Source organism: Toxorhynchites rutilus, chromosome 2 (assembly GCF_029784135.1).
Source record: "Toxorhynchites rutilus septentrionalis strain SRP chromosome 2, ASM2978413v1, whole genome shotgun sequence".
Taxonomy (NCBI): Eukaryota; Metazoa; Arthropoda; class Insecta; order Diptera; family Culicidae; genus Toxorhynchites; species Toxorhynchites rutilus.
Genome location: NC_073745.1, coordinates 11,474,667 through 11,502,214, shown reverse-complemented (window position 1 = coordinate 11,502,214; position 27,548 = coordinate 11,474,667). Strand labels below are relative to the sequence as shown.

At 39.1% G+C, this 27,548-nt stretch overlaps 2 protein-coding genes across 4 annotated transcripts in view; one reads left to right on the top strand and one right to left on the bottom strand.

Moving 5' to 3' along the window:
* The first annotated feature begins 4,919 nt into the window (after positions 1–4,919).
* The window catches only part of LOC129765420 (centrosomal protein of 135 kDa), a 97,125-nt gene continuing 74,496 nt past the window's right edge, over positions 4,920–27,548 (top strand). For all 3 annotated transcript variants that reach the window (XM_055765733.1, XM_055765734.1, XM_055765738.1), the window contains exons 1-3: positions 4,920–5,240; positions 5,309–5,567; positions 5,651–5,844. In XM_055765733.1, the coding sequence (XP_055621708.1) occupies positions 5,076–5,240; positions 5,309–5,567; positions 5,651–5,844 (618 nt within the window). In that variant the 5' untranslated portion in view covers positions 4,920–5,075. The remainder of the gene's footprint in view (positions 5,241–5,308; positions 5,568–5,650; positions 5,845–27,548) is intronic.
* On the bottom strand, positions 12,863–15,318 carry LOC129765422 (luciferin sulfotransferase-like). The gene is made up of 4 exons (XM_055765742.1): positions 14,893–15,318; positions 14,376–14,830; positions 14,226–14,319; positions 12,863–14,160 (listed from the first exon to the last, which is right to left on the bottom strand). Exons 1-4 carry the CDS (start codon positions 15,228–15,230, stop codon positions 14,040–14,042), a joined length of 1,008 nt encoding a protein of 335 aa, XP_055621717.1. The 5' UTR covers positions 15,231–15,318; the 3' UTR covers positions 12,863–14,039.

Sequence of the window (27,548 nt, the reverse complement as noted above, 5' to 3'; positions counted from 1 at the left end):
AAGATTTGGTAACTTCGCTTCGTGTGACTTCTATTAGGCAAGGCGCAAATTGAGAAGCGTATAGCGCTCGTAAGCGAACGCGAGACTACCAACACGACTCATACGTGCCACAAACGTAGCGTGGTGGAGCGCATATTGAGTCGCAGTTTGGTGTAAATAACATGCCACTCGCATACAATGACTGATTAACACAGAGTTGCGCGATATATTTATTTACTAACACAATCACCCGACCAGTACAGCCATACAGTGTCAAACCCACGGCGCTATATGATTGTTCACCAACACAACTACCACAACCAGCATGACCAGCACGAGAAACTGTGGTTCAGCCACAGCGTCGCGCGAGTCGTGTCTCATGAGCGCTCCACCATCTCGCGTCATCTGGCCAATTTGCGCCGTTCTATCTGTTTTCATTAGTCACAAAAACAGGCGCTATATCGCGCCAAGTTACTCGCGCTATATGCGTCTCAATTTGCGCCTTGCCTTACCGAGGAATCACCCAACACGCTCTGCGAAGCTGAATCGCCGAATCGTTACCGATGGTATGTCAAATAAGGCGATGCTTGTTGCTGTACGACTGGATGTGGGTAACGTGCGGGTGTATGTGTGCGTCAAGTATATGCATAAAAGGTGGGGTATTACTGTGAGGGATAACAGGCGATATCGGTAACGTTATTATTATAGCATATGGTGCCACACACGCTTCAGTATGAAAAGTGAAACAAATGAACGTGAAATGAAACAAGACTTTTTAGGGGTGAAGTGATATTCTCTATATTGAATGTGAATAGAGAGTAGCATTATTTTCAGCCTGCATGAGTTACAGCAAATTGAAATGCTATAACGAGTGAGGATTTGTCAGTTGATGCGAAATTGTAAGGCCTACGTCATCATCATATGATTATAAGGCCATCTACACACTAGGCAACCTAAGTTGGAAAGCAACTTAACGAATCTGTCAAAACAGTTGAGAACATGTGTAATCAAATGGGAGCATACACACTAGGCAACTGGCAACTTTGGTCGGACCAACTTTTTCGATTCAACTCAGCATGTCGAGTCGCGCGCGATTTGTGTCGGTAACCTTTTCGTTCAATTTCTGTTGACATTTCAATTTATGCGTCGTTAAGTTAAATATTTGTCAGTGGTGATAGCCAGCAGCATTAAACAGTCAAAAGAGGCCCACTTCATAGAAACACGAACAAAAGGTAAGTATTTTGCTACTTCAATATATAATTTTACAAATGATATATGTTATTTTCTAATAAAGCGATCTAAAATTGAAGAATTTTCAGGAACATGAACGAGCAGCAGATCAACATCATGCTAGTGCAGGAAGTGGAGAAACATCCAATACTGTACAACTTCACACTTCCTGGCTATGCAAAAAAAGATTAAACTGAAATGGCATGGATAGAAATTGGAAAAAAGTACAGATGTCAGGTATGTGATTAATATATTTAAACTTTAGTTTATACAAATAGAAAAGCTACTGACTCTCCATCTTGTTTTTGGTTTATTGAAGAATTTTTCGTTTCGTTTGTAACTGTTGCAGGTGGAGCTGATCGTCTCCACGGTGGTTCTACGTTGTGTTGTGTTTTGTTTCTTGGGCTCTCGTGGCCCGGATGTAACCACGTATGGTGGCATTTTCCGCAAGTTCCACAGTAAACAATTACTGCATAATCTCCTCATTTGAATTATATTCATCTTTTCCTTATGCGGCATTTTTTCAAATGCACTACATTTTATAATGTAGTGCTCCTTCTTGCACAATGCACGACGAGGTACTTGTTTTTTGTTAGCTAGTACTATACAAAACAGTTGGAAGTCTATAGAAGTTTAAATCTATCCCAAAATTCGGAGTATATAACAGCGATAATGGATAATAAAATGTATTCATAGGTTGGTGGTTTTACCTCAGAGTTATAAGCAACCTTTCCTCTCCATCCACACATTCTCTCAACTGCGTATTCTTTTTTTGAATTGCAGGAGAAATTAGTTGGACCAAGTTGGAATACGTGCTCTTCGCCATCCGGTAGAAGCACAAAAATTTATTATCCGGAATTTGCAACTCCTTTGCAGCTACAAATAATCTTCTGGTGAAGTTTTTTTCCAGATAGGGATGGACCCACAATTTTCTTCGAATGGCATTCCTTCGTCTGACGTAGTATCTAAATAGTAATTCATCACTGGAATCATCGCTGAAATCGTCTCCGTCAGACCATAAATCTGACGTTAATGATGGATCAAAATCATTATCCACAACATGTACATCCTGGATTTGATTATACGCCATGTTTCTCGCAGTACAAAGACAGTAAAACGGTCGCTGAAATTTTATACAATAGAATAAAACAAAAAATTAAACGTTTTCTCAAAGTATCAAAAATGTAAAGTCCATATGGTTCATTAACTCCATTAGTTCGATATTCTATCGCATGTTCTTTTTCCTTTTCAAGTTCAACATTTATATGTTATAGTTTTCGAGAAATAATCGACCAAAAGTTTTCTGATTCGAAAATCTACAATATTCTTGATTCTAGCACAAAATACTTAAAATAATAAGTATAAATTCTATTGGGTAATCATTTATAGTTAACAGATAGATTGCACAAACGTATAGTTAAATTTGTGGTATCGTAACTACGAGAAAGAATTCAAAACTATAAAAATAATACAGAATTTCGCAAAAATACGAAAAATATTGACACGACGGTATGCTTTTCAAATCAAAAATCAAATTTGAATTTTTGTTTTGTTATATGAGCTGTAGCACTTTCAATAGAATGTCATTCAGGAATGCCAGATAAACAGATTTTTCTGTTATAGTGCAAATTGTATTTTAAAGCAGCCCACTTTGACTTCATTTTAGATTTTAAAAACTCTCACAAATTTTAATTTTGATGCCGTTTTCAAAATCAAGTAATTGTATTTTTTCTTTTCGCTTATATCAGGAAAAATGTCAAGAGAAAAATCATAATTCGCTTTTCTTATTTAATTAAAGAAATGGCATCTCTGTTAGCGATTATGACGGATAAAAACTTAACGAATTCATCGCGTTCGAGTTGTCTCAATGTGCAGCAATATATTCATGTGAAGCAATATGATGAGATTTATAGAAATCGCATCAACCGTTTACACTAGCGTGAACTTCTATAATGAATATATTCATATTTTCGGTGAATTTATTCACCTGAAGTAGAACTGCATCCAACTTTAGTGATCTCACATCCAACTCTCACCAGTGAGAAATTCACAAGCGTTTACATATGCTGAATTTATTCAAGTTATATATACCTCGAACAAGTGTATTATATTTATTCTCACCCGTTTACACATATTTTCACGTGAATAAATCCATTTATAGCTATAGATCTCCCTTATGTAAACCGCCATAAGAATTAAAAGTCAAAATTCGGTTCGAAGGTCTTCGTAGCTTAATTGGTGGAGTGTCCGCCCTCAATTGAATATCCTTCTATATTATAATAGAAAACCCACGTTCACGTGACAATCATCAAATGATGAAAAACTAACCACTTTTCATCTACTCACGCTTTGTTGCTTGAAACTAGAATAAAAATAGACACCCTAATAAAAAACAAAACATACGATAATGAACAAAATTACCACTATTTACGAAAATCTGAGAACCATTATATCGGTTTGGCATGGAATGACTGTATATCAGACTTAAATAGTTGAATACTCGCGTAACTTTTGAAAAGGTCCAATGTAACATTTTCGCCAACTCGAGAAAAACGTAGTTGAAGACCCGAACATTATTTCGCGAATTGTCTTCAAAGCTATCAATCTTTATCACTGTTTTCACCACTAGCTGTCAAGAATAACTTCGTAAAACCAATCGTAACTATTGTTCCGTGATTTGAGATTAAGGTTGAAGCCTCGGATCAAAAAATGTTACATTGGACGTTTTGACTGCCCGCGTTTGCACATTGGACATATTACGTTGCACTATAAAAATTTGAAACTAACTAATAAACAACAATCCAAATATCAGCATTTCGTTCTAAAGACTGATTATTATTGTTATCACTCGTTGAATTGCACTGAAATCGATAACAACACCTGTAAGAAACAAATTCCAAAACGACCGAAGTACGACTGCGAGTTGTTTTGACTGCTTTGTTACTTCGGACGTTTCGGCCGTCGGAGGAAAGTGGCGTCCGAAGTAACAGCCGGGTGCTTAAAATTCGAATCTGTACATTGGATATTTTTTGTATTGGCTACAAAAAGATGAAGAAGATAGATACGTGAACGATTGTTTTTGTAATACATTCAATGATTGAAAACTAATAGCGTGCATCCATTAACTCGATTTGTTTACATTTGTTACATAGGACCTTTTCAAAAGTTACGCGAGAATAGACTATTTAAACCCGGCACTGGAAGCCTCATACTAATTTTCCAACCGAACAGTGGAACAAAAGTAATATTCTTTCGCAAAAATGGCGATAGTGTTGTTTCTTTATTTTATCGATATGTATCAGGGGAATAGGAAAGGGAAATACACAATTTAATCCCTCTCTGTTACAGTAGAAACCCTAGCGGCTAGTTCTGCACATCGATAACTACATTTCTTCTAGATTCCCCTCTTATCGTTCGATAATTACAATCGTGTTTTAACCCTTTTCCGTACAACATCGAGTCTCACTCGTTGTGTACTTGTATAACATAGGGCGCTAGAACGCTCAGCAAAGTAGTGAAATCACTTGATGTGTGACGTATGAAATAATACGGGAAGGAGTTAAACAGTGGCTTGAATAGAGTAAGGATCACCCTAGGATCGGTTACCTTAGCATCAAAGAAAATTTCACCCAAAAACATTGAAACACTTTATGCGTACAACCACTTGTAAACATTGGCACGGCGCGCAGCCGTTTGTTTACGTTCTCTGTCACAATTCGTACACAAATCCACGAAAACCGTTGCTATCTGTTTTGGACGTTTTGGACATTCTAAATTATCAAATCAATTCGTATATCTCAAATTGTAAATAGTTAACTTTTGTGTTCTTTGAAAGTGAGTGGTCGATTCGTGGGAACAATCCAAAAATGGATTTACTACATTCCGATTTGCGTAAACGACTCGATGTGCTCGGTTTTAACCATCCGCTTCCGCTCGGTGCCATCGGGATCGTTTCGGCCATCCTAGACGATTTAATCAAAACCTCGGAGAAACTCAAAACTGCCAAACAACACATTGGTCAGCTGTTGCAGGTGAGAATCATAGCAATCCTGTTTTGATTGTCAGTTTTTGAAAAGCATTTTTGTCCCACATTACCCAGGAAAAAGAGGCCTGGGAACTTGGGGTGGAGCCGTACAAGTGTGACAATTCACGTTTGCTAGCCGAGTGCAACAACCTTCATCTGGAGCTAGTGAAGCAGCGAGACAAATTCATACTAGCCAACACAGATCTCAAATGTAGGGTACGGAATCTGCAGACTGAAAAGAAGCAACTGGATGAACGATGTTTGCAGGCCGAAGCGAAAATTCGTGAGTTGCAATCCGCTGATAGCAAGTCCAAGAAGAATGGTGTAAATATGCGTAAGTATTAATTGCTTGCGGTTTCAAATCGGTATCACTGTACTATATATGCACCTTGCACTCCATTTTATACTTCGATGCAGAACGAAAACCATTCGTTTCCACTGTTCGCGCAGGGTATTATCAACCGCCAAAGTGTTGTGATAGTCAGCAGCGTGAGGATAGGTGCCACTGTCCCTGTAATCAACCCCGCAAGACTGATATTTTGCATGAGATCGAGCGGTTGCAGGTTGAGACGAAAAATCAGGCGGATGTGATAGAAACTTACAAAAAACAGGTGAGTGATTTTTAAATTTATTATTTTAGCATCAAAGCTTTGAGCTGTAATTATCACTTCCAACATATTATCTTAAGGATTGGACAATGTTTTTTCATTTCTGTTAAATTGTCAGCCCAATTAGACAATTTAAACAGAAGAGAATAATCTTTTTCAGGAATGTACGGTTGAAAAAAAGATCTGTCGGAAAAAGAGCTAATGCTTTGATTGTGCTTGTACCCTAAACTCTAGTTTTCATATCAGTTTAAGAAGTACTTTTTTTACAGAAAATATATGAATCACCTATTTTTTAGTGTTTGAGATATAGATTTTTTCCCCATTTGTATATTGATTTCGAAAATATGCTCATTTAAAAAAAAAATCTGCTTTCATACCGCTTCACCGATTTTTGATCTTTTTACATCTTATTACATAAAAACAATGAAACTCTTAGAAAAATACATGAGATATCAAACATTCAGGAAGGCATGTTGTCAGTTGTCAAAAATATTGTATATTTTTATTGCATAGAAGATAGAACCTAGTATGTAGAAAAAAATGGTAATGGGTTGTTGTATCTAGGACACTACCGCGGTTTTCGACGTAGAACTACGGAATTATATTATTCAATCCACTTGTTTGTCACTTCGGATATTATTTTAGAATGCATCGCAAATTTTGTAATATCTTTTTAAATATAGTGGAGTAATTTTTTATTACTTCAGTAGACTTGAAAGACTCGAGTAGAGTCGAAAGCTGTCAGCACTTCTCGTTTATTTGGTTCAACTCGCATCAGACATTCTCCTTCCCACTCAGATTTCGATCACAAACTATGAACCCTTTTGATCGAACCCCACAATATGCAACAGTAAGGTTACCCTGCTAGAATTTAAAAGCATACTTTCATGAAATATACGTTTATCTAAATAAATGCAGTGTATATCTATATTCCAATATTCTGGATACTCTTTCATATCCGCACTAGCACAAACAATTCTCGTATGCTGCTCTTCTTTGTCGTAGCACACCTCGATACAGAGAGCTTCCTCTCCTTGTATCGAGCTGTGTGTATGTGTGTGAAATTAGCATTAGGTATGAATGATATCCGCTCGTTGTGTTATGCTAACTCACTCGCATCCGCGTTTTCATTCTATACTATTTTTGTTTCCGCCTCTAGCTCTGAGAAGGGCTCTTGTGGAAGAAACTCTATTCCATACTCCTCCTTCAACCGCCAATAAAACAATCCTTTTCCGCTCGACGCTCTGCGCCAACCATGTTGTTTCGATGACCACCAAACGAGAATTGGTGTGGCTTCAAATAGCGGATGGCTTATTTAAACCAAATATGTTGAAAGCGGATAGAAACAAATGTATCAGTTGCTCGTTATTGACAGCTCTGTTTGGGAATGCACACAAATCGACAGAACAATTGTATGGGAAAATGAGAATGCTTCCAGTTTTCATTAATTTAAACTGTTTAGGCATTAGTGGATTGTACTGTATAGTATATCAAACGAATCTTAGAGAATTTCCGATTCCATTGGTGTGCAAGGTATCATAATTTGTTCGCTGTGAAAATAGTTATTAACGTTAACTTTATTTCAGAAAAAACGTAACTGATTTGGCACCTTTCCTGAAAGACGTAGTTCTACGTCAAAAAGTTATCTCAATAACGTAACAATACTCGCTTTTCTGAAATTTCGACTGGGGAATGCAAACACCAGACGTCAGAGGGAATATCATCGCCGACCTCTTGGAGGTGATGGAGCTCGCGGTCTTAAATGACGGCACTGACACTTTCCGTAGAGGTACGAGCAACACAGCCATTGATGTTTCAGCAGCTAGTCTCAACTTAGTGGATAGGTTAGGGTGGAGCAAAGCCGACGACCTTCATGGCAGCGACCATCACCCGATAACCATCAGCCGCCGCCGCTCAAGACTCGCAGACCAAGATGGATTTTCGGAAGAGCGGGGAAAAAAGCACTGCATTGGTGGTCCGAGGACATCGAAGGGGAGGTCAAAAAGCGGAGATAGTTTCTGCGTACGGCCAAACGACTACTAGTAGGAGACCTAATGAAGGAAGCTGTCATGAACAGGTATCGAGCGCAACACATCAGAGTACGGCGGTTGATCCGGAAGGCGAAGTTTGACAGTTGGACTGATTTTCTAGAGTCTATCAACGAAAACCAGTCCTCTGCGGATCTTTGGCGCAGAATAAACGCACTAAATGGGAAGAGAAGGACACACAACCCCATTATTCAAGTGGATGGTATAACATTCAGCGATCCGGTAGATACTTCAAACACGCTCGGTGTATATTTCGCGTGATTGCCCTCGATCTCCGAATATGAGCTCGAATTCATCCGTCGACAGGGAGCGGGTATCACTTCGGTCAGCATCTTTGTGGTCTCTGTGAGTCGTCCTAGTAATCCTCTCAACCGGAACTTCACCATCGAGGAACTTTCTGTCGCCCTACGTTCCGCAAAAGGTGAGTCAACTACTCCTGACGGTATCGGCTATAAGAGGCTGAAACAGTTGTCCCAGCTCAGACAGTCCACCCTTCTCAGCATCTTTAACGACCTGTGGAATACACACGAATTTCACGAGAGTTGGAGACACAGCCTAGTAATACCTATACCTAAGGTCGGTCAAAGCAGCAACAACGTGAAAGGTTACAGTCCAATTTCCTTAACTTCCTGTTCATCCAAGGTCTTGGGAAGAATGGCGAATAGACGCCTGGTCACCTTTCTAACCGAAAATAGAAAATTTGGATTATCGACAGTTCGCCTTCCGACCGGGTATGGGCACCAACAACTACTTCGCGACCCTCGGAGACGTGATAGCCGAAGCCAACAGGAACCGTCAGCACATGGAGATGGTAGCACTGGACCTGGAAAAGGCATACAACAGAACATGGATCCCGTTAGTGCTGAAAACTCTGGCAGATTGGGGCGTTGACGGGAAATTACTGCACTTCATCAAGAACTTCGCCACACGCCGTACCTTTGAGGTCAAAAATGGTAACATCAGCTCCCGAGCTTTCCACGAGGAAACAGGAGTACCTCAAGGTTCTGTTCTTGCCGTCACCCTCTTTATCGTCGCCATGAATAGCCTGTTCCAGGTCCTGCCTGGGGGAGTCTTCGTGTTTGTCTACGCGGACGACATTCTTCTGATGGCAGTGGGTGACACCCATAGGATTCCACGCATCAGGATACAGCCAGCTACCAATGCCATCGGCCGGTGGGCAGCCGAGAGAGGATTTAGACTTTCAGCGCAGAAGAGCGGCCATATGGTGATTTGCAGCGACAGACATCAGGGTCCCAACTCCAGGGTCCAGCTATACAAAACAACATTCCCCGTCGAAAAACGCTAAAGATCCTTGGAGTGTTTGTAGACCACAAACTTAGCTTCCTCCGCCATTTCGAGGAAGTTAAGAAGAGCTGTGCCACCCGGTTGAATCTGTTGAAAATCATTTCCAAACCGCACCAGAGCAACAACAGAAATATCCGGCTACGGGTGGCCAAAGTCATCAGCAGCCGCCTCACATATGGCCTTGAACTGACGTGTTTGGCTGGAGACAAGCTCCCTAAATCTCTGGCACCAATCTACAACAAAGTACTACGGACTGTCTCCGGTCTCCTGCCATCAATACCAGCTGCCTCTGTCTGCGGTGAAATTGGAGAACCTCCTTTCGATCTAATCATAGATTCGGCGATCGTAGCCAGGACTGTCAGTTTCTTGTCGAAAACCAGCGGTAGAGGGGAGACCCATTTGACCGCCCTTAGCAACACGATCCTGCAGCGGGTGGCGCATTCCAACCTCCCCCCGGTGGCAAAACAATCCTGGTATGGTGCGAGCGACTAGAGGTTCCCAACTGTTCTCGTCGAGAACGGTATTAGGGACAGCTCGATCGGTCTGCTAGAATATTTCAAGGCCATTATAGCAGAAAAATACCGTCTCCACGAGATCAGATACTCGGACGGCTCAAAAAAATCATCGGGAATTGGATTTGGGGTAAGCGATAATAATAATAGTCTGATTTCCAGCAAGAAACTCGCGGATATCTGCCAGGTCTTCTCGGCCGAAGTGGCCGGCATCTTCGAGGCAACTACAACCGTTGTTGGTCGTCTCCGATTCGGCAAGCGCCATTGATGCCATCGGTGCGACCAGGTCCAAATATCCATGGGTACAGGCCATCAGGAAGTACATATTGCCCGACCCGTGCTCATGTGGGTTCCCGGACACAACGGCATCGCAGGGAATGAAGCGGCCGACCGGTTTGCTGGAATCGGTCACACTAGACCGTTCTTCACTCGGGATGTGCCGCTTGACGATGTGAAGTTGTGGATCACCAATTCTTTCCGCACCTTTTGGATCGAAAGGTGGTTCGCAGAGAGGGGGCAGTTCCTCAGAAAAGTCAAGGGCACGATTGTCAGGTTTGACGATGTTAAAGGAATGAGAGAACAACTGCGACCTCTGCCAAATCCACAACTCCGTCGAACACTTCTTGTGTGGTTGCCCGAAATTTGATGATCTGCGAAACCTTCATGGAATCAGCGGGAGTTTAAGAGACATCCTGAGGGACGATCCAGCAAGAGTAGCAGCACTTGTTTGTTACCTAAAACATGATAGGAGACGTAATCCCAAACACCATTAGTGTTGGGAGAACGCATTTTGTTGTTTTGACGTAGGACTACGTCAATATTTCGGTGTGAAAACGTGTTCAGTTTTTGAACGCTAATACCTTCTCAATTAATGAATGGATTTTGGTTTCAAATACACAAATTAATAGGAAATATCCTCAGCAATTGTTTATATGCTACACATTACGGTTTTTCAGCTCATATAAAGTTTGAATTGATGAAAAATTGGAAGAAAGAATTCCCTACTTTCCCATACATTTTGTCTGCGCTCCCGCAGCGAACAGCTATTCATTACAAGCAACCACGGGTACGAGCGAAACGTATGGACAAGGTGAAGGAGGGAGACAAAAAAGAGATTATAAATAAATATAGGCGGTCACTACAACGTTAACTATATGGCTATATAAAGTGAGCGATGGTGGGGCTTGCCCACATTCTATCATCGGACGCCAAGCAGGATGGACGATATCTTGAAATTGATTGTGAGCAAAAGAGATATCGCTGCATTTGCCGGGGATGTATGCGGTGCGATACCGCAAGAGTGAGAGACAGGAGTTTCAATGGGATGTGGAGCAGGAGAGCCTATCGAAGCATGTTAAAAGCGGTGGAAGCGTCGCGCAGGGTGAATAAGTGGCTAATAGCGCTCGATTTGATAGAATGCTGGAGTTTTGAAACGGTTTTATTTAGCTGTGACATATTTGTATGTATGTAATTTGTATGTATGTAACATCTTTGTCTATGGCGCGGAACAACATTAATTGAAATTTGACCCCTTTCCTGTTGACCGGTTGATCTGAAATTTGGAACACACCTTTATCTCTGCAGTCATTATAAAACTGCATATTGCATGATCTTGAAAACCCAAGATGACGACCGCTACAAAATGGCGGATTACATATTTTCTCAAAGCCCCATCAATATGGGTATCAAATGAAAGGGATTGACTAGTAGAACACAGTTATTTATGAAAAAGGTAAATCCAAAATGGCCGCCACCACAAAATGGCGGATTACTTTTTTTTCTCTAAACCCCATCAATATGAGTATCAAATGAAGTACTTGACTAGTAGAACACAGTTATTCAAGAGGAGTGCAAAGCCCAATTATATCACGATACCAGACGCTAAATTCCTATTACGATATGCTTGCCATCAACTGTGTGTTCGTTGCCGGCTGAACAATAACTCCTACAACATTTGCACGACAAATTTAGATTTTTTCGTATTTGAATCTAAACGTTTGAGTGTTTGCTGAGTGCTGAGGTTTTATTTTATCCTTTGATTTTTTTTCTGTAATTTTGTACAAGAAAAGCTGCTCATTCTGGGATCTGTGCTCCATGATATTCGAATAATGGACACCCCTTGGTGTAGTCCTACGTCTCTCCGGTTATGTCCCCGACATTACCAACCCGTTTTATTGGCCTACAAGCATAACCATGCAAATTTCCGATGAAATGATCTGTCCAGTTGAAGGATATTATCGGCAAAAAGAGAGGTTAGGAGATTTTGCGGATTAAAACCAGGTTTTTTTTTCCATTTGGAAAACGCTTGCGTCTATTTATGCGGACAATCAATCGTTTCAATGAGCTAGCAACCAGGTTGCTTTGTCTGTAGTGTTAACGTTTACCTTTCCGATAATAGTCAAAACGCCTCCGTCGATAGTTTCAGTTCTTGTCGAATAAAATCAAACAGGTCTGGAAGGAATTCCAATGAACTAACCATCACATGAAGAAATTGAAGACATTGACAAAAAACAACTGAAAGATGTTTCAAAGACTTCATTTAATTTCATTGACCAGCTTCAGTCAAAAATAGTTTTACCATCTTGAACCCATTTTTTAAATTTTCTGCATGACTTCTATTTTGTATGAAAAAATTAAAAAAAAAATTAAAAAATATGTATTTTGGATATTGCAAATTGAATTTTTATTTTGTAAATAAAAAAAAAGAGTACTAATTTTTTTCTCAGTGTACATTTTTTTCATATTCAACCATCAATACTCTATAACTCTTTCTAAGGCACTATTTCGGTACGACTCATAGTTTTTGAGATATAAATTATCAAAGATTTCTCTTACTCAAATCGATATACCCTTTTCAAAAGTTACGCTTGAGTCAAAAAATTCCCAATTGCTGTGGAAAACTCATACTTCCTCTAACCCAAACGAAATACACACTTTCATTCGAATCAAAAATACTCATGTTTTGTCATTTGTCGATTTCATTTGGAATTGCTGCGCTCTAATTTGGAAATATTTTATAGGGTAAATGATCTTGGTTTGTCCAGTCGAAAATATGATCATGGTTTGCCCACTTTTTTGAATGCTCTAATTCAGCGCTCCTGTGTCAAATAAGGCCTTCGAATGTTTCGAAACATATAAATGAATTTGCCTTTCACATGATTTATAGTAGTTTGATAGTATATTTTTACAAAATCACATGTTTTAAAGGATTATAAAATACACCTTCTATTTGTGTCAATGCGCCCCTCATTCGAGCTAACTTTTAATCGATCACCAGATGATTATTTGGCACGTATTCTAACCTTTTCTGGATTACAACACTTATAAATATTGTAAACATCATGCTTGCTCACCGTTTGTATCGGATTTACATAGCTAAACCATTAAATTAACGCATTTTGATGAACTCAATTCTGATCATGAGTTGTCCAATTCAATAATGTTGTTTTGTCCACATGATTTCTATGGCAACCGCTTGGCGCGCTGCAGTTTGTTTATGTTTGTTTTTGGTGTGCTTCGCGCATAGTAGAAGTATGGTTTTTCTGTGTTGATTATGTTGAGGTGAACACTTCTAAAATGCCCAAGAAAAGGCAATATTCTGAAGAATGCCTAAATTATGAATGAATCAATATGATGACAGTAAACTCAAGCAATGATAAATGCAACATCTAATTGTGAATTCGAATGTTTTCATTCAAAAATGGAGATTTCTAAAACCGGGCAAACCATGATCATTTTTTTGGGCAAACCATGATCAGAGGTGGTCAAACCATGATCATAATTCTTCTTTAAGGAAAATCGTTAAAAAACATAAAAATTTGAATAATTTCAACACCTTATGGTAGTATTAGCAACTAGAGACTTGGGGCTTTTCAACAAACCCAAACTCGTATCGATTATGTGTGATTTTCATGAAGAAAAATCGATTTGCATTTACTAGTTGCGTAAAAACACCCCAAATTGGACAAACCAAGATCATTTACCCTAGGTGTTTAAAAAATTGGACCTTGTATAAGATAACTTTATCAAAAAAGGAGTGCTCGGGAATACCAAAAAGGTGATGAAGTGAGAACGAGTAATATTTCTCGTATATAATATTTTAATTCTTGGAGACCTATGAGATAAACAAAAGCCACTAAACGACTAATTCGAAAAAAAAAAATTATTATTGTTTTTAAAGTTTTATTCAAACTGTCTTATAAAAGATTTTTTTTCTTCTTGAGAAGTGTTCCTAATCCGTTAATATATAGTTTCGACATGATATGTTTGTTAATTTCTTTGCGAGTTTCCAAAAAGTATGCCACACAATCGAGTTTCAAAACTAACTGTTCTATCAAAGACCCAATTTCCAGCCACAGTCGTTTGTGATACATTTTTCGTATTCATTGAAGCGATGTACGAAGTCTGGGCTCATGTCATTTCGATATGAACCAACATCTCCGCTCCGAATGAAACTAAGAATAGCGAAATAATTATTTTTTTTAGCAAGCGACCAAAAATTAATGTTAACTGAACATACCGAAATTTATTGGATTCATTATTTTTTCGTTCCTCGCTATAGTTGGTGTTTCGCGCCCATTCCACCAGCGTCTGCATGTTGCATGAATCATTTGCTAGAGGTATACACAGATTATAGTAGGAGAAATGAGATACAAGTTTTCAGCCTTACCTCTCATAGATTCCACTGATAAATGATTTTCTAGTACTTCTATTTCTTGTTCACTGTACGATTTCCCCAGGAACGAAGAAACCTTTTCAATAACCTTCCTCAGATCGTGTTTCATTTGTTCGTAAGTGATGAACAGCATATTTTCTTCATCCCTAAGCTGCCAATAGTCCGCCACGTGGCCACTGAATGGCGCGTAGATTAGATTATCACTGAGAAACGCGTCGAAGAAATGCTCTTTGGAGCCATCGTAGCCCACGATGTTTCGATAGTGATGGTAAAATGATGTCGCGGCATCCTTCGTGTTCCGTGAAACATAAACGATTTTCGGCTTGACGGTCCATACCTGATCGGGCAAAAGCATCGCTGGAAGGTGCGATTTTATGTGGCGAGGTCGGGGTTGGCTTCTCACGTGACCAACCGAATCTCCTCCGATTAGTGTCAACGCCCCGGTTAGTCTGAAATGGCGCTTGTTTCATTCTGCTGCATGGTAACAACTAATTATTCACATATGTCTTACTCTAAAAATGGAAATCTTTCCTCAAGTGATATTTTCTTCGCTCGTTCAAAATTAAGGTTGTTATTCAATAACCAAACCATTTCCTGGGTCCACGTTGTGCCACATTTTGGAAACGTTATAACCCATACATCATCTTCTAATACTTCGAAATTCCGAATCTCTTCGAGAAGTGGCAGAAATGCTTCGATCATAACACTGTGTCTTTCACAACCATTCCTGATATTGGCAGGGGCACTGTTAGGAAATCCAGCAGGTCTGGTGATTTTATAGTGTTTCTCGGTTCCGGGACACTCGATGCGCGTAATTTGTTCGTTAGTAACTTTTTCAAAGCGGAACATTCTGCCGTTCTTGCAGTATCAAACAATCGGCACGTTCTGTACGCCACGACGGATGGTGGCACAATAGTTGCGAATTTCAAGTTCCGATCAAATCGACGACTATTCCAGCTCAGTGATCACAAGTGCATCAACCACATAAACCGGCTGCGCTGATAGAACGCTGGCGGAGCGATAAAGACAGAGGGACTGGCAGACAACGGTGCGAACATAGTGCAAGGGATATCTACCAAGAACAACGTTTAAAGTTGAATCGCAATTGATGATTTGTTTCAATGTCACCGCGCTAGGTTTTTACTCTCGATGTTCACATAAAACATGAACTGGTAGTGCCTCGTTTCTCCGCACAGGCAAAAATCATGGTAAACAGTAGAAGCACAGCAAGAAAATGGTTTCATTCTTTGAATAAATTTGGCGTTCTTATTGAGATTAAAATAGGATAATATTACTTCTTACTTCGGTTTTTTTTGTGTACAAAAGTCCTTCGTTTATAAATACGACAAGTTTGCATGTCCCAAATCTGCGAGATAGGTGAGGTTAGAAATTGGCAGAGTTTGAGATCGAGGGAAGAAACCCGCATGAGACATTCCCCCTTTCTTATATTTTGTATTTTCCATACCATGTGCGTCAATCTAATCTGCATGAATCTCATTCGGTGGGTTTTCTATTTTCCATGAGAGATTCCATTGGAGCGATAAGAGGATTCCCTGGATCTAACAACCAACCAAATTTAAGAGTCTAGGATTGTTTCCATCTAGATAAACACGAAGATGAACTCCTCAAAGGTTATTTTGCGGTTCCGACAAATCATGATCATGAGTTTTTCCCAGACTTGATAGCTGCTTATCTGGTAGAACGAGAATGGTTGGGATGGTTATCAGAAAGGTGAATGAACGAACGATTGAATCGATAACTTTTTATTTGATAATACTCAAACCGATATGGTGAATTATATTCGATTTAAAAGAACATGCACCCAGTTGTCCCGTTTATTTTATATCTTCATTTTTGCACTAATCGTAGCTAGTTATACCAATAGATGCAATGTCGTTCGCTACGATTTTGGCCAATGAACAATGACGAATTTCGTGCCAACTCGACTGCCCATTGGTAGCACCATCTCAGATCGCAGTGTAAAAACATTGGCTGTATAAGCAACATGGCATTCTTAAAATCAAAAAAAAAATCTAGACGACTTTCTGAAACGGGCCCATGTTTTTTTTCTTAAAATGTTACAAAAATTCTAATAAAAAGTCATCCATAAGCGACTTCACAGTTTTGTGTCTTCGTTTAAACTAATCCTTAAAACATTTTAATGATCTGTCAATGTCAAAACGTTAGTCAAAATCAACATTTTTACTATGGTGAAGTACACGAACGAGCAACGCCTAATTATAATTAAAAATTACTGTCTACATATATAAAAATGGAGTGATGTCTGTCTGTCTTTCTGTCTTTTTGTCTTTCTGCCTTTCTGTCTGTCTGATTCTTATGGACTCGAAAACTACTAAACCGATCAACATGAAAATTGGTATGTAGGGTTTTTTGGGGTCGGGGAAGGTTCTTATGATAGTTTGAGACCCCTCCCCCTCTCTAAAGGGGGGCTGCGATACAAATGAAACACAAATTTCTGCATTACTCGAGAATTAAACAAGAATATGAAACCAAATTTGGCATGTGGAGGTTTTAGGGTGCAATAAATGTTTTAACGGTGGTTAAGGGGGAGCTGCCATTAAGGGGGAGCCTTTTTAAGGGGGAGCTGCCATACAAATGAAACACAAATTTCTGCATAACTCGAAAACTAATCAGGCAAATGGAGCCGAATTCGGCATGTGAAGGTTCTAGAGGGCACAAAACGTTTCTATGGTAGATAGACACTCCTCCCCTCTCTCTGACGGAGAGGGGGCTGATAGTGTGATAAAACGCCCTTCTATATCTTCATCTATGTGGAGGCGATCTGGCGTAGTGGTAACATCCATGCCTCTCACGCTAAAGGTCACGAGTTCAATTCTCACTCCCGACATTCTTCCAAAAATGGAAGTAAAAGTGACGAACCAGCCTAATGAGTTGAAAATCACTATAATACAGATATAAAAAAAAAAAAAAAATCTTCATCTATCTATATAAAAAAAAATGGATCACCGAATGTGTTGATAAGAGAAAAACTCGAGAAAGTGATTGTCCGATTTAGGGCTGTCCTTATTCTATCATATTTTCTCCATCAAAAACTCATTCCATGTAACGGATAAAAATGTTATTTGCAAGTGGTCGAAAAATCTTGAACGAAAATTGTGTCTGAAAATAATCTGATATTATAATGACTAGTTTTGGTTGAAGTACTACGAATTTTATAGTAAAAGGTATATTTTTTTAATTTTTTTTTTTAATTTTAAAGGGTAGATTAGAAAATCAATCGATGAATAGTTCTGCGATTGGACCCATCAACGTGAGCTGAGTAAAAAAACCTGAATGTGATAACGAAAAATAAATTTTGGTCGGGACGAAGTTTGCTGGGTCAGCTAGTTAATATATATATATATATATATATATATATATATATATATATATATATATATATATATATATATATATATATATATATATATATATATATATATATATATATATATATATATATATATATATATATATATATATATATATATATATATATATATATATATATACAGTGACTCAAATCCGTAATCGTACTTCACCATGCAGATCTCTTTTCCCTTCTTTTGAAAGTCGAAAATAAGCTTTCGAAACATTCTATTTAGATAAAATTATAGTGTCATATGAGAGTTAAAAGGTTTGCTATCTGTTTGAATAATGATTTTTATTTCTCTAAAAATGGCGAATGTATGTGCTAATGTATGAAAATTGACTCAAACTCATAATCGTACGCTAGTTGAAATGCTACTCGATTTCCAAGGCTTTGGCCAATTCTCTTATTCCATCATTATTATGGTATCCCTTGTTCATTGCAACTATTTTTAGCTGTCTTTAGCCTTATCTACGAGTTGTTTTTTGTGTATTCGGAAGGTATATTTATCAATTTGTTCATAAAGTGGTTTTTAAAATCGTTATTCTTAGAAATTTTATGGTTTATAAATTTCCTACACAGATAACTTCCTAAGTTTTTTACTGGGATTGATGTCGGAAGATTGTGGAGGAATATCAATAACTTTTGAGTAATTGTAATATAACTATGTGCGAACTTCATATGTTTTGAGCTCTGGGTCATTGCCTCGGCAAAACTTGAATCCTCAATTCTATCCCATTTTGTTCACACTTTGCTTCATATTTTCCTTCAGGATGATCGAGTAAACATTCTGACCCAATACACCATCGATGAAAACCAAATTCCTCATACATGCACTTTCATATCATCCCATGTTTAAACATTGCTTTTGGATTTTTTTACGTTTAATTCATCGTTAGCTTCCTCCATATGAAACGATAACCATCGGAGTCAAAAATATCAAATTGGGACCCATCTATGGAAATAACATCTTACCAGTAAGACTTTGATGTGTTTCATACTGTTTGGATTAATCAAATTAGAGTTACTGATCTTTTTATGCTGAGAAACGGTTTGTTCCTCTGTGCTCGAGCACTCAAGCTGCCCTTCCTAGGCACATTACAAACTTTTTGATTGCTCAATTTGGTTTTTATCGATGGTGTAATAGATCAGAATGTTTAATGAACATCCTAAAGGTGTAGTATTTTACAAAGTGTGAACAAAATGAGATGGAATCGAGGATTCAAGTTTTGTCAATACAATGACCCAGAGCTCAAGACATATGAAGTTCGCACATGGTTCCATTACAATTACTCAAAAGTTGTTGATATTCCTCCACAATCTTCCGACATCAATCCCAGTAAAAACAAAGGAAGTTATTTGTGTAAGAAGTTAAGAAACCATTAAATTTCTAAAAATAACGTTTTTAAAAACCACTTAATGAAAAAATTGATAAATATACCTTCTGAATACATAAAAAAACTCGTAGATAATGCTAAAGACAGCTAAAGATAGTTGCAATGAGCAAGGGATACTATAATAATGATGGAATTAGGAAATTGGCCAACGCCTTCGAAATCGAGTAGAGATTTCAACTAGCGTACGAATATGTGTTTGAGTCAATTTTCATACATTAGCACATACATTCGGCATTTTTAGAGAAATAAAAACCATTACACCCAGGTTTTTTTTACGCGGTTTTTTTTACGAGGTTTTTTTTACGCGGATTTTCGAATTAACGCGGTTTTTTTTACGCGGATTTTCCAATTAACGCGGTTTTTTTTACGTGGATTTTCCAACTAACGCGGTTTTTTCACGCGGATTTTCCAATTAACGCGGTTTTTTTAACGCGGTCACCGCGTAAAAAAAACTAACATGCTTCCTGAGACCATATGACGGAACTTAGTGCTATTGACGGATATTAGTGCCGCACCTATGTGCCAGGTTCGATGCATCTGTAGCGAACACAGATTCAATTTGCCCGCGTTGTTCACCACCGCCTATGCCAGTTTCGATGGGAACGACCACGTCAAGTCGGAGGACAGATTTTGCAACGCAAATGCCTGACAGAACAGAAAGAATTAGACCAGAAGCAGTTAGAGTTGGAACAGAGGCAATTAGCGCTGCAGAGAAAGCATTTCCAGGAGAAATACAAGCTGGGTCGCTAGCTGATGAATCTGCAAGTGCAAGAAGAAGTATCTCGAGATAGCATAAAGCTTGTGCAAGAATGGGTTGATGAGCACACCACTGCGAAGCAGAAATCCTCCGTACGATCTTCGTGTGCAACGAAGTTTCATCCAACCCCACATAACGGCTGGGGGAAGAAAGATTCATGTACATGTATTTAAGTCCGCTCGTCGAGAGCCACACACAATGAAATTCATGCATAGCATCAATCCCAATTAGGAATGAAATAAGCGCGATTTTTGCGCGTAAACCTGAGCAACATCACTTTTCTCTCTCAGTTCATATCTCTCCCTTTCAAGCTCCCTCAGAGCGTATGCCGCACCCCATCACGATTCTCAAGAGGATTTTTATGTGACCTTTTTTTCTTTACGGGGAGTTTCCAATTAACGCGGATTTTCCAATTAACACGGTTTTTTTTACGCGGATTTTCGAATTAACGCGGTTTTTTTTACGCGGATTTTCCAATTAACGCGGTTTTTTTACGCGGAACTTCCAATTAACGCGGTTTTGACGTAGGACTACGTCTAACCGGAAGATATAGGGGGTGAAATGGAAATCTAGGCACTGAACAAGTAGGAAAAAATGCAAGATTTGGAACCCTTATAACTCGAGCATTTCTCAATAGATCGCATAGGTTTTTGCATCAATTGATAGGAAATATATCTACGCATCTATCATGATGAATAACATTTCATTTTTCTTGATATAAATAATTGAATAATTGTGAAATATCAAGCATTGTCAAAATGCATTATGTGCCCATTTTTGATTGGGTCATTTTGTGCTCCTTAAATCGTACCGACCAAAACGGGCAAACAGAGCAGCAGCGAAATAGAATGAAGCACGATTGGAAAGGAAAAAGAAAAAAAAGAACGAAACATTGGTCGCAGTCTCACACATGCGTAATTCTCGAGAACACATTCGGTTCGGCGGACATCAAGACAACAGGCAGTTGCAGCGAGTGGCGAGTGGCAAACGTAATCGCAAAACGGCATCAGGTAGCAGAAGAAAAAAGTTTGTTCTTTATACAAACTGCTTTGGTGGCAAATCCAGAACAAGGCGGCATCGAGGGCGTTCGAAATGGTTTTTTTCAAAACCACGAGTACTAAGTTTTCTAAATTGGAACCATTCCATAAAACAAGGCGCTTTTCAGGGCCATTAAACCTTCCAAAAAAGAGTTTAGGAAATACAGTTCAATGCTTTCTATAACATTATCCAAAATAATAATAAAACACAATTTGTTTTTTTATAATTTGTTTGCTAGGATCTGATGAGTATGTGAATTTGGCAGTTGTTCTGAGCTTATTGATTTTCACCAATTCTTAAATTGCTTCTAGATTGAAAGTACAGTAATTTACACTTATCTCGACATTTAGCTAATTGGACGGACCTGTAATGCGACATATTTAGTTGGACATTTTTGTAAACATAGAGTTCGGGGTCCAAATTATGACCCCACATTGAAAGTCGACACTGTACCACTGTCATCGCAAATGTTCAATTACAGGTTAAAATTACCTCCAATCCGATACTGAGTGGTGGTAATGCGACGTGCCATTGAATGTAATTTACTGTAAAATATGTCACAAGCTGGAAGGGAAGAAATTTTCCAACTTTGAAAGCTGTGGCGAGTGGCAAATGCAATCGCTAAACAGAAAGGTTTAGCCGAACAAGATGGGGATATCGAGTGATAACAAAACAATAAACTCTTTAGATTGAAGATAATTTTGTGATCCTGAAAAGGACCCTTTTTAGCCTGCATGTGAATCCAACGAGCGAACAAATCGTAATGAATGTATTTTTTTGCCATCGCTCCCTTTTAACGCTCATTCGTAACGATTTGTCTCTATCCTGTGAGTGTGTACCGCTAGAGTATAAAACACTCGGACCGCAAAAAAATATCTTATTTTCTTTCAAACCGTAAACCCGTTTGGTTGTACTGCATCGGCATCGTGGACGTACCAAAGGAGGACAAGTTAAGGGAAAGGCAAAGTCTCACTCGAACCGTGCAGGTCTCCAGTTCCCTGTTGGTCGCATTCACTGATTGCTCCGCAAGGGTAACTAGGCCGAACGGGTTGGTGCCGGAGCACCAGTATACCTAACAGCGATTATAGAGTTTCGGCCGTCGGAGTGCTCGAGTTGGCTTGCAAAGCATCTCACGACAATCAGAAAACCCGCATCAAGAACAGAGCAGCTTCGGTTCGGCGCTCATCAAGGCAACAATTAGTTTCAGTGAGTGGCAAAGTGTTTCTCCGGCACGTTGCATTAAATGTAATTTACTGAACAACATGTCACAAGCTGGATGGGAAGAAATTTTCCAACTGTGAAAGCTGTGGCGAGTGGCAAACGCTATAGCTAAACAGGAAGGTTTAACCGAACAAGATGGGAATATCGAGTGATAACAAAAACACAACACCAAAGGTTCTTTTCAGAACCATCAACATATTCATAAAGAGTAAACAGTAAACTAATCCGTTTTTCAGGTAGATAGGTAGGTATTCACGTAGGAGAAGAAAATAAAACAATATATTTAAAATATATATTTAACAAAAGCTGTCCCCTTTGTATAGTCCTACGTCACTCCGGTTATGTCCCCGACATTACCCACCCGTCTTTTTTTTTACGCGGTTTTTTTTACGAGGTACGTATCCCCCGCGTAAAAAAAAACCTGGGTGTATTCTGAAAACAGATAGCAAACCTTTTAACTCTCATATGACATTATAATTTTATCTAAATAGAATGTTCCGAAAGCTTATTTTCGACTTTCAAAAGAAGGGAAAAGAGATCTGTATGGTGGAGTACGATTACGGATTTGAGTCACTGTATATATTAGGGTGCCAATGAATGTTTGGGAAAAAATCGACCCTAAAATTTCAAAAAGTTACCCTGTACAAAATGTTCACCACCTCGAAAAAACACCCTATGCCAAATTTCAGCTCAATCGGACTTAAGGGAGAGTGGCGCAAAGCGGTCAAAGTTTGAGTTTTTTGAAAATCGAAAAATCACCCAAGGGGGGAAATCGGAAATCGGGGTTTTTGCATGAAACGTCGAGATCTAGTGTCATATCGAAAAAAATTTTTTGTCGAAAATCACTCTGGGACTCTGGGTTTTTTTTTCGGCATGCGAAACGAAAAGTATGGTTTAGGGTAAAGTGACCAGATGGTCAGAGGTCTAACGCGGGACACAAAAAAAAAAAAAAAACGTTATGTGAACACAAATCATAGTTTAGCGAGTCTGCAATTAAACCAGATCTGTATTATTTCTTTCTAAGTAATGGCACTTGGTTGTGATGATGATTTTTTCATACTGTCAGCTCCACTCTACAGCGAAGGAGTTGAACATCCTGAGGCACTTTGTGTTCGCCAGATATAGCCAATCTGGTATTTACGACATCCTCTCCCTGCCGCTCCTTAAGCCGGGAGATCGAACAGGCCAAACGGTGAAGGAGAATCTGGCCGAAATGGACATTTTTATGTGGAAAGGTCAGACCTTTCCGGCGAAACAAGTGAAAAATTTCTCTTCGTTCTCATAATGAAATACGAGACGTACTTGATACTAGAATTGAACGAATGGCAGGAGACCGGGTACTTTACGGTCTACAGGTAAGCGATGACGTCGAAACTATCATCCACATTAAGTTCTCGAAGAAGGTCCTTCTCTGATAGATGAGAAGGGAATGTCCAAGTCGGTCTTCTTTCGAGTCCCATGGTGAACGGGGAGATATACAGTACGAAGTGCTTGCCGGAAGTTGGGATCAGCCCATTATGCCAAAAGATCACTGGAGGATGGATCGGCTGGAGATAAATATCGTCGCCCGATAGAAAGCTTTTGGGCGAAAGCCCAATTTTTTGCAATTTTTTGGAATTTAAAAACATGGAATGAAGAATAGAAACAAATGTAAAATTGAATTTCTAACAGCGAAAGCGTTTAAGCGGAATCCCAATGCTTCGGTCAGGGACGTGGCCGAAAAGTTGAATCTGTCCAAGTCTTTCGTTCAGAGAGCCAAGGACCGGGAGGTCATACGTGCAAAGTGCAGAAGGCTCCAAATCGTAACGAACGGCAAAATACGGTGGGAATGTCACGGGAAACTGTACATCCAGATGCTGACGAAGCCTCATTGCCTCATCATGGATGACGAGTCTTACGTCAAGGCGGACTTCCGACAGCTTCCGGGTCTACTGTTTTTCACCTCCCAGCACAAGTTTGATGTTCCGGAGGAAGTAAGGAAGCAGCGATCTGCTCATCATACGGAGTGCGCCGTTTGTGACTACCGAGACTGTAAATGGGCAGGACAGGAACCCCCCCAACGCATCGGAGCTAAGGCCAATCGAAAAATATTATGTGTATTATGAAGCAGGCACTACGGAATCGTCCCAAGGAGGTCAAATCTGAGGAGGACATGAAGAAAAGTGGGTTTCTGTACAGTAGAAGCTGCAGTCAGATGTTGTACAGAACCTTATGAGTGGAGTTAAGCGTAAGTTGCGAACATACGGTTATAGTATTGAAGTTGAATGAAATGAATATGCCAATAGCTTACTAATGGGTTATATTTTATTTTTCCGTGGTGCAATTTAATGTGGGACACCCTTTATATTCCTGATTTTACACTACGTGCCAATCCACAAAGAGGTGAGAATCTGTACAGGTGGTGGGGGTGGTGGTATCCGGAATCGCTGACCCAGCTTTGGTCCGAGGTTTGGTTCCCAGCGGTGGACAAACCTGGGAAGCTATTGTGTAAACAAGCAGGATAATCTATGAGTGATTTACCGCTAAGATAGCGGTTTTGGACTAGGATTTTCTGATTTTTAGAAGATTGATCTCTTCCATTCCGATTTCCGATTTTTTGGATCGATCTTTTGTACTCAAGAAAAACGAGAAAATCGATTCTTTTGCCTTCGATCTTAGAAAAACTTTTTTTAGATTTTTTTTCATTGTACATCGATATTAATCTCACCAAAGACCACCTAACCACCTTTGGATCGTTTCTTCGACGATTTGCTTCCGTACAAATGCTGACAAAGTTAGAAAATGCGGCAGCTACTGAGGGGATGTACATAACCAGTGGCTAATAGTATCAATAGTAACTAGATGTTGACATCAATTCCAGGCAAAAGGTTATTTCGACTAGATGTCAGATGTATGGTATGATTGGCTTCCATGGGATTGTCATCAGTTGTGTTCTGGGCATAGACCAGTTGTTGAAGTTCTAATAATGTTTTTGACGTGGAACTACGTCCATCCGGAGTATATGGGGGTGAAATGTAAACCTAAACACAGAACATGCAGGAAAAATGGAAGATTCCGAATGCTTATAACTCGAACATTTCTTAATAGATCGGGAAGATGTTTGTATCAATTGATAGGAAATATTCCTACGCGTCTATCATATAATAAAATGTTATTTTCCATGAGATAAACAATTGAATAACTGCAAAATGTCAAGCATTATCTAAACGCCCTATCTACCTCGTTTTGATCAACCCGATGTATGGTTTCTCCAACACAGATATTTTTGTTCCCGCCGAGCTGTGTTTCCCTAACACGGACTTCAAAATCAATGTGCATGTGGAAATTCGCTTTGAAAATCATGCAAGTCGGGGGTGTATTTGAATGGTGAATGAACTTTCGCGGTTCGAGAACTAAATATGAGAGATGCAATAATTTCAGAGGGAAATGTAAAATACAATGATCGTTTGACAATTCTTCTGTTCACATATTTTGGTAGTTCTAGGCATCATATCAAACGTAAAAGGATGGTCAACAAACTTACTTGTAACGAAGAATATATTTTTTTACAATGCATGAATTGATCTTACATGACAACTGTTCAAACTTTTCACTTTCACAGCAAATATGTTAAATTCAATTGAATTCGAAAATTGTTGCATTCAATCGATAATTTAATCAATACAATACAAATGCTTACTAAAACAAAGGTAGTCTAACGTCAACCTTGCGGTTATGTTATATTTATTACACACCCACTTTTTTTCAATTAATTCATTTAATACCCACTGATGGCACAAAATGAGATGGAAAATGGTTGTTGAAACTGTTGAGGAATAAAATGCTTTTGATGTTTGAATAGAAATATGAATTTTTGTATTCCCCGTTTAAAGCAAAGACGACACTCTTATGAATAAGCAGATAAATTGTAAAAAAGTGGAGACCGATTCGGCAAAGATCGATTTTTTGGTACCGATTTAATCAGTGGATCGATCCCTACGCTGTTGGGGAAATCGATTCGACAAGATTGATCTTTTTATAAAGATCGCCCAATTCTTTTTTGGACGTTTAACGCGAGATGGAGGAAGCTGAATTATTGAGCTTGCCTTGCGTACGGAGCGGTGGTTACGACAATTCGGAAATAGTAGACTGAGAAGGAAAATTGCTATTGCGGTATTAGATTAGAATAAACCAAACGAGGGGCTTAGAATGCAAGGGGTGTAAGTGACTTGATCGATTTCTCTCCATCGACTTTCTCTTTTGATCATAACTTAACTGCAAACACATTTCCAGCTTATTTGACAATAACGTTGATAGGTCGGAACCTCAATTATCGGATTCTATAGCAAAACCAAACTGGATGGTTTTTGTGTGCTGAGTTATTCACGAAAGATAAAGTTGATGAAGAGAAATCGATCAAGTCACTTACACCCCTTGCATTCTTAGCCCCTCAAATTAGACTTTAACATTAATTGAATCAAGAACACATGGATAGGAGGGGGTATCATCGAACATAATGATGATGACCAATATTTTTTTTAAACTTTTTTTTATCAAACCAAAAACCATGCAGTGTTTATATTGCAAAAAAAAACATGTCCTGTTGATCTGTGAATAGACATGTGAAATTTTTAAGCGTTTCCTATATATTTGGACTTAGCTCAGCTCTCAAAGCGGAAATTAGTGCCGTTCAGCTCTCGTTCGATGAATGCATCGAAACGCTCGATGTACGTTGCCGGTAGTTCGTTTTTGTAATCTCCAACCAGACCCTTTCTCATGAATCTGTCGAATGATAGGCATTATTAGAATCATGTTGAGTTTAGTGTTGAGAAAAAAACTCACTCGAATGACTCGCCACCTCTTCCGTTCATCTGCATTGCGCTCTTTACCATGTCGACATTATTTGTGGCGGGATTTTCTGAAAAAAAAAATATTAGAGAATTAAAATATTTAAACCAGATATACCAACTTTTCATTTGATCGAACGAGAGATGATCTGCAAGTTCATCCAATTGCTGGGTTGTATACATCTTGCCAAAAAACTCGCAAACCTTCGGTAATAGATTCCGCAAATCACGTTTCATTCTTTCGAAAGACAGGAATAACACATTCGGTTGGTCACGTATGCGCCAAAAATCAAGCACATGCTGGATCTGTGGACAATACATGATTTTATCGGCGAGCAGTCCATCTAGGAATTGTTCTTTCGTCCCCCGGTAGCCCATTATCATTTGATAGTGGTGTAGATATGAAACGGCCACGTCTTTGGGATTCCGCGATACGTATAAAATTTTTGGTTTCACCGTCCAGAGTTGCTTCGGAAGAAGAGCCAATGGGAGATGGGATTTGATATGTCGAGGACGTTCGAGATTCTCTGTTGTAGC

Coding starts and splice junctions, on each gene's coding strand:
- LOC129765422 (XM_055765742.1), bottom strand. CDS start 15,230: ATGTTCCGCTTTGAAAAAGTTACTAACGAACAAATTACGCGCATCGAG. Junction 14,320..14,375: donor ATCAGTGGAATCTATGAGAG/GTAAGGCTGAAA, acceptor GTATACCTCTAG/CAAATGATTCATGCAACATG. Junction 14,161..14,225: donor AATGAATCCAATAAATTTCG/GTATGTTCAGTT, acceptor CGCTATTCTTAG/TTTCATTCGGAGCGGAGATG.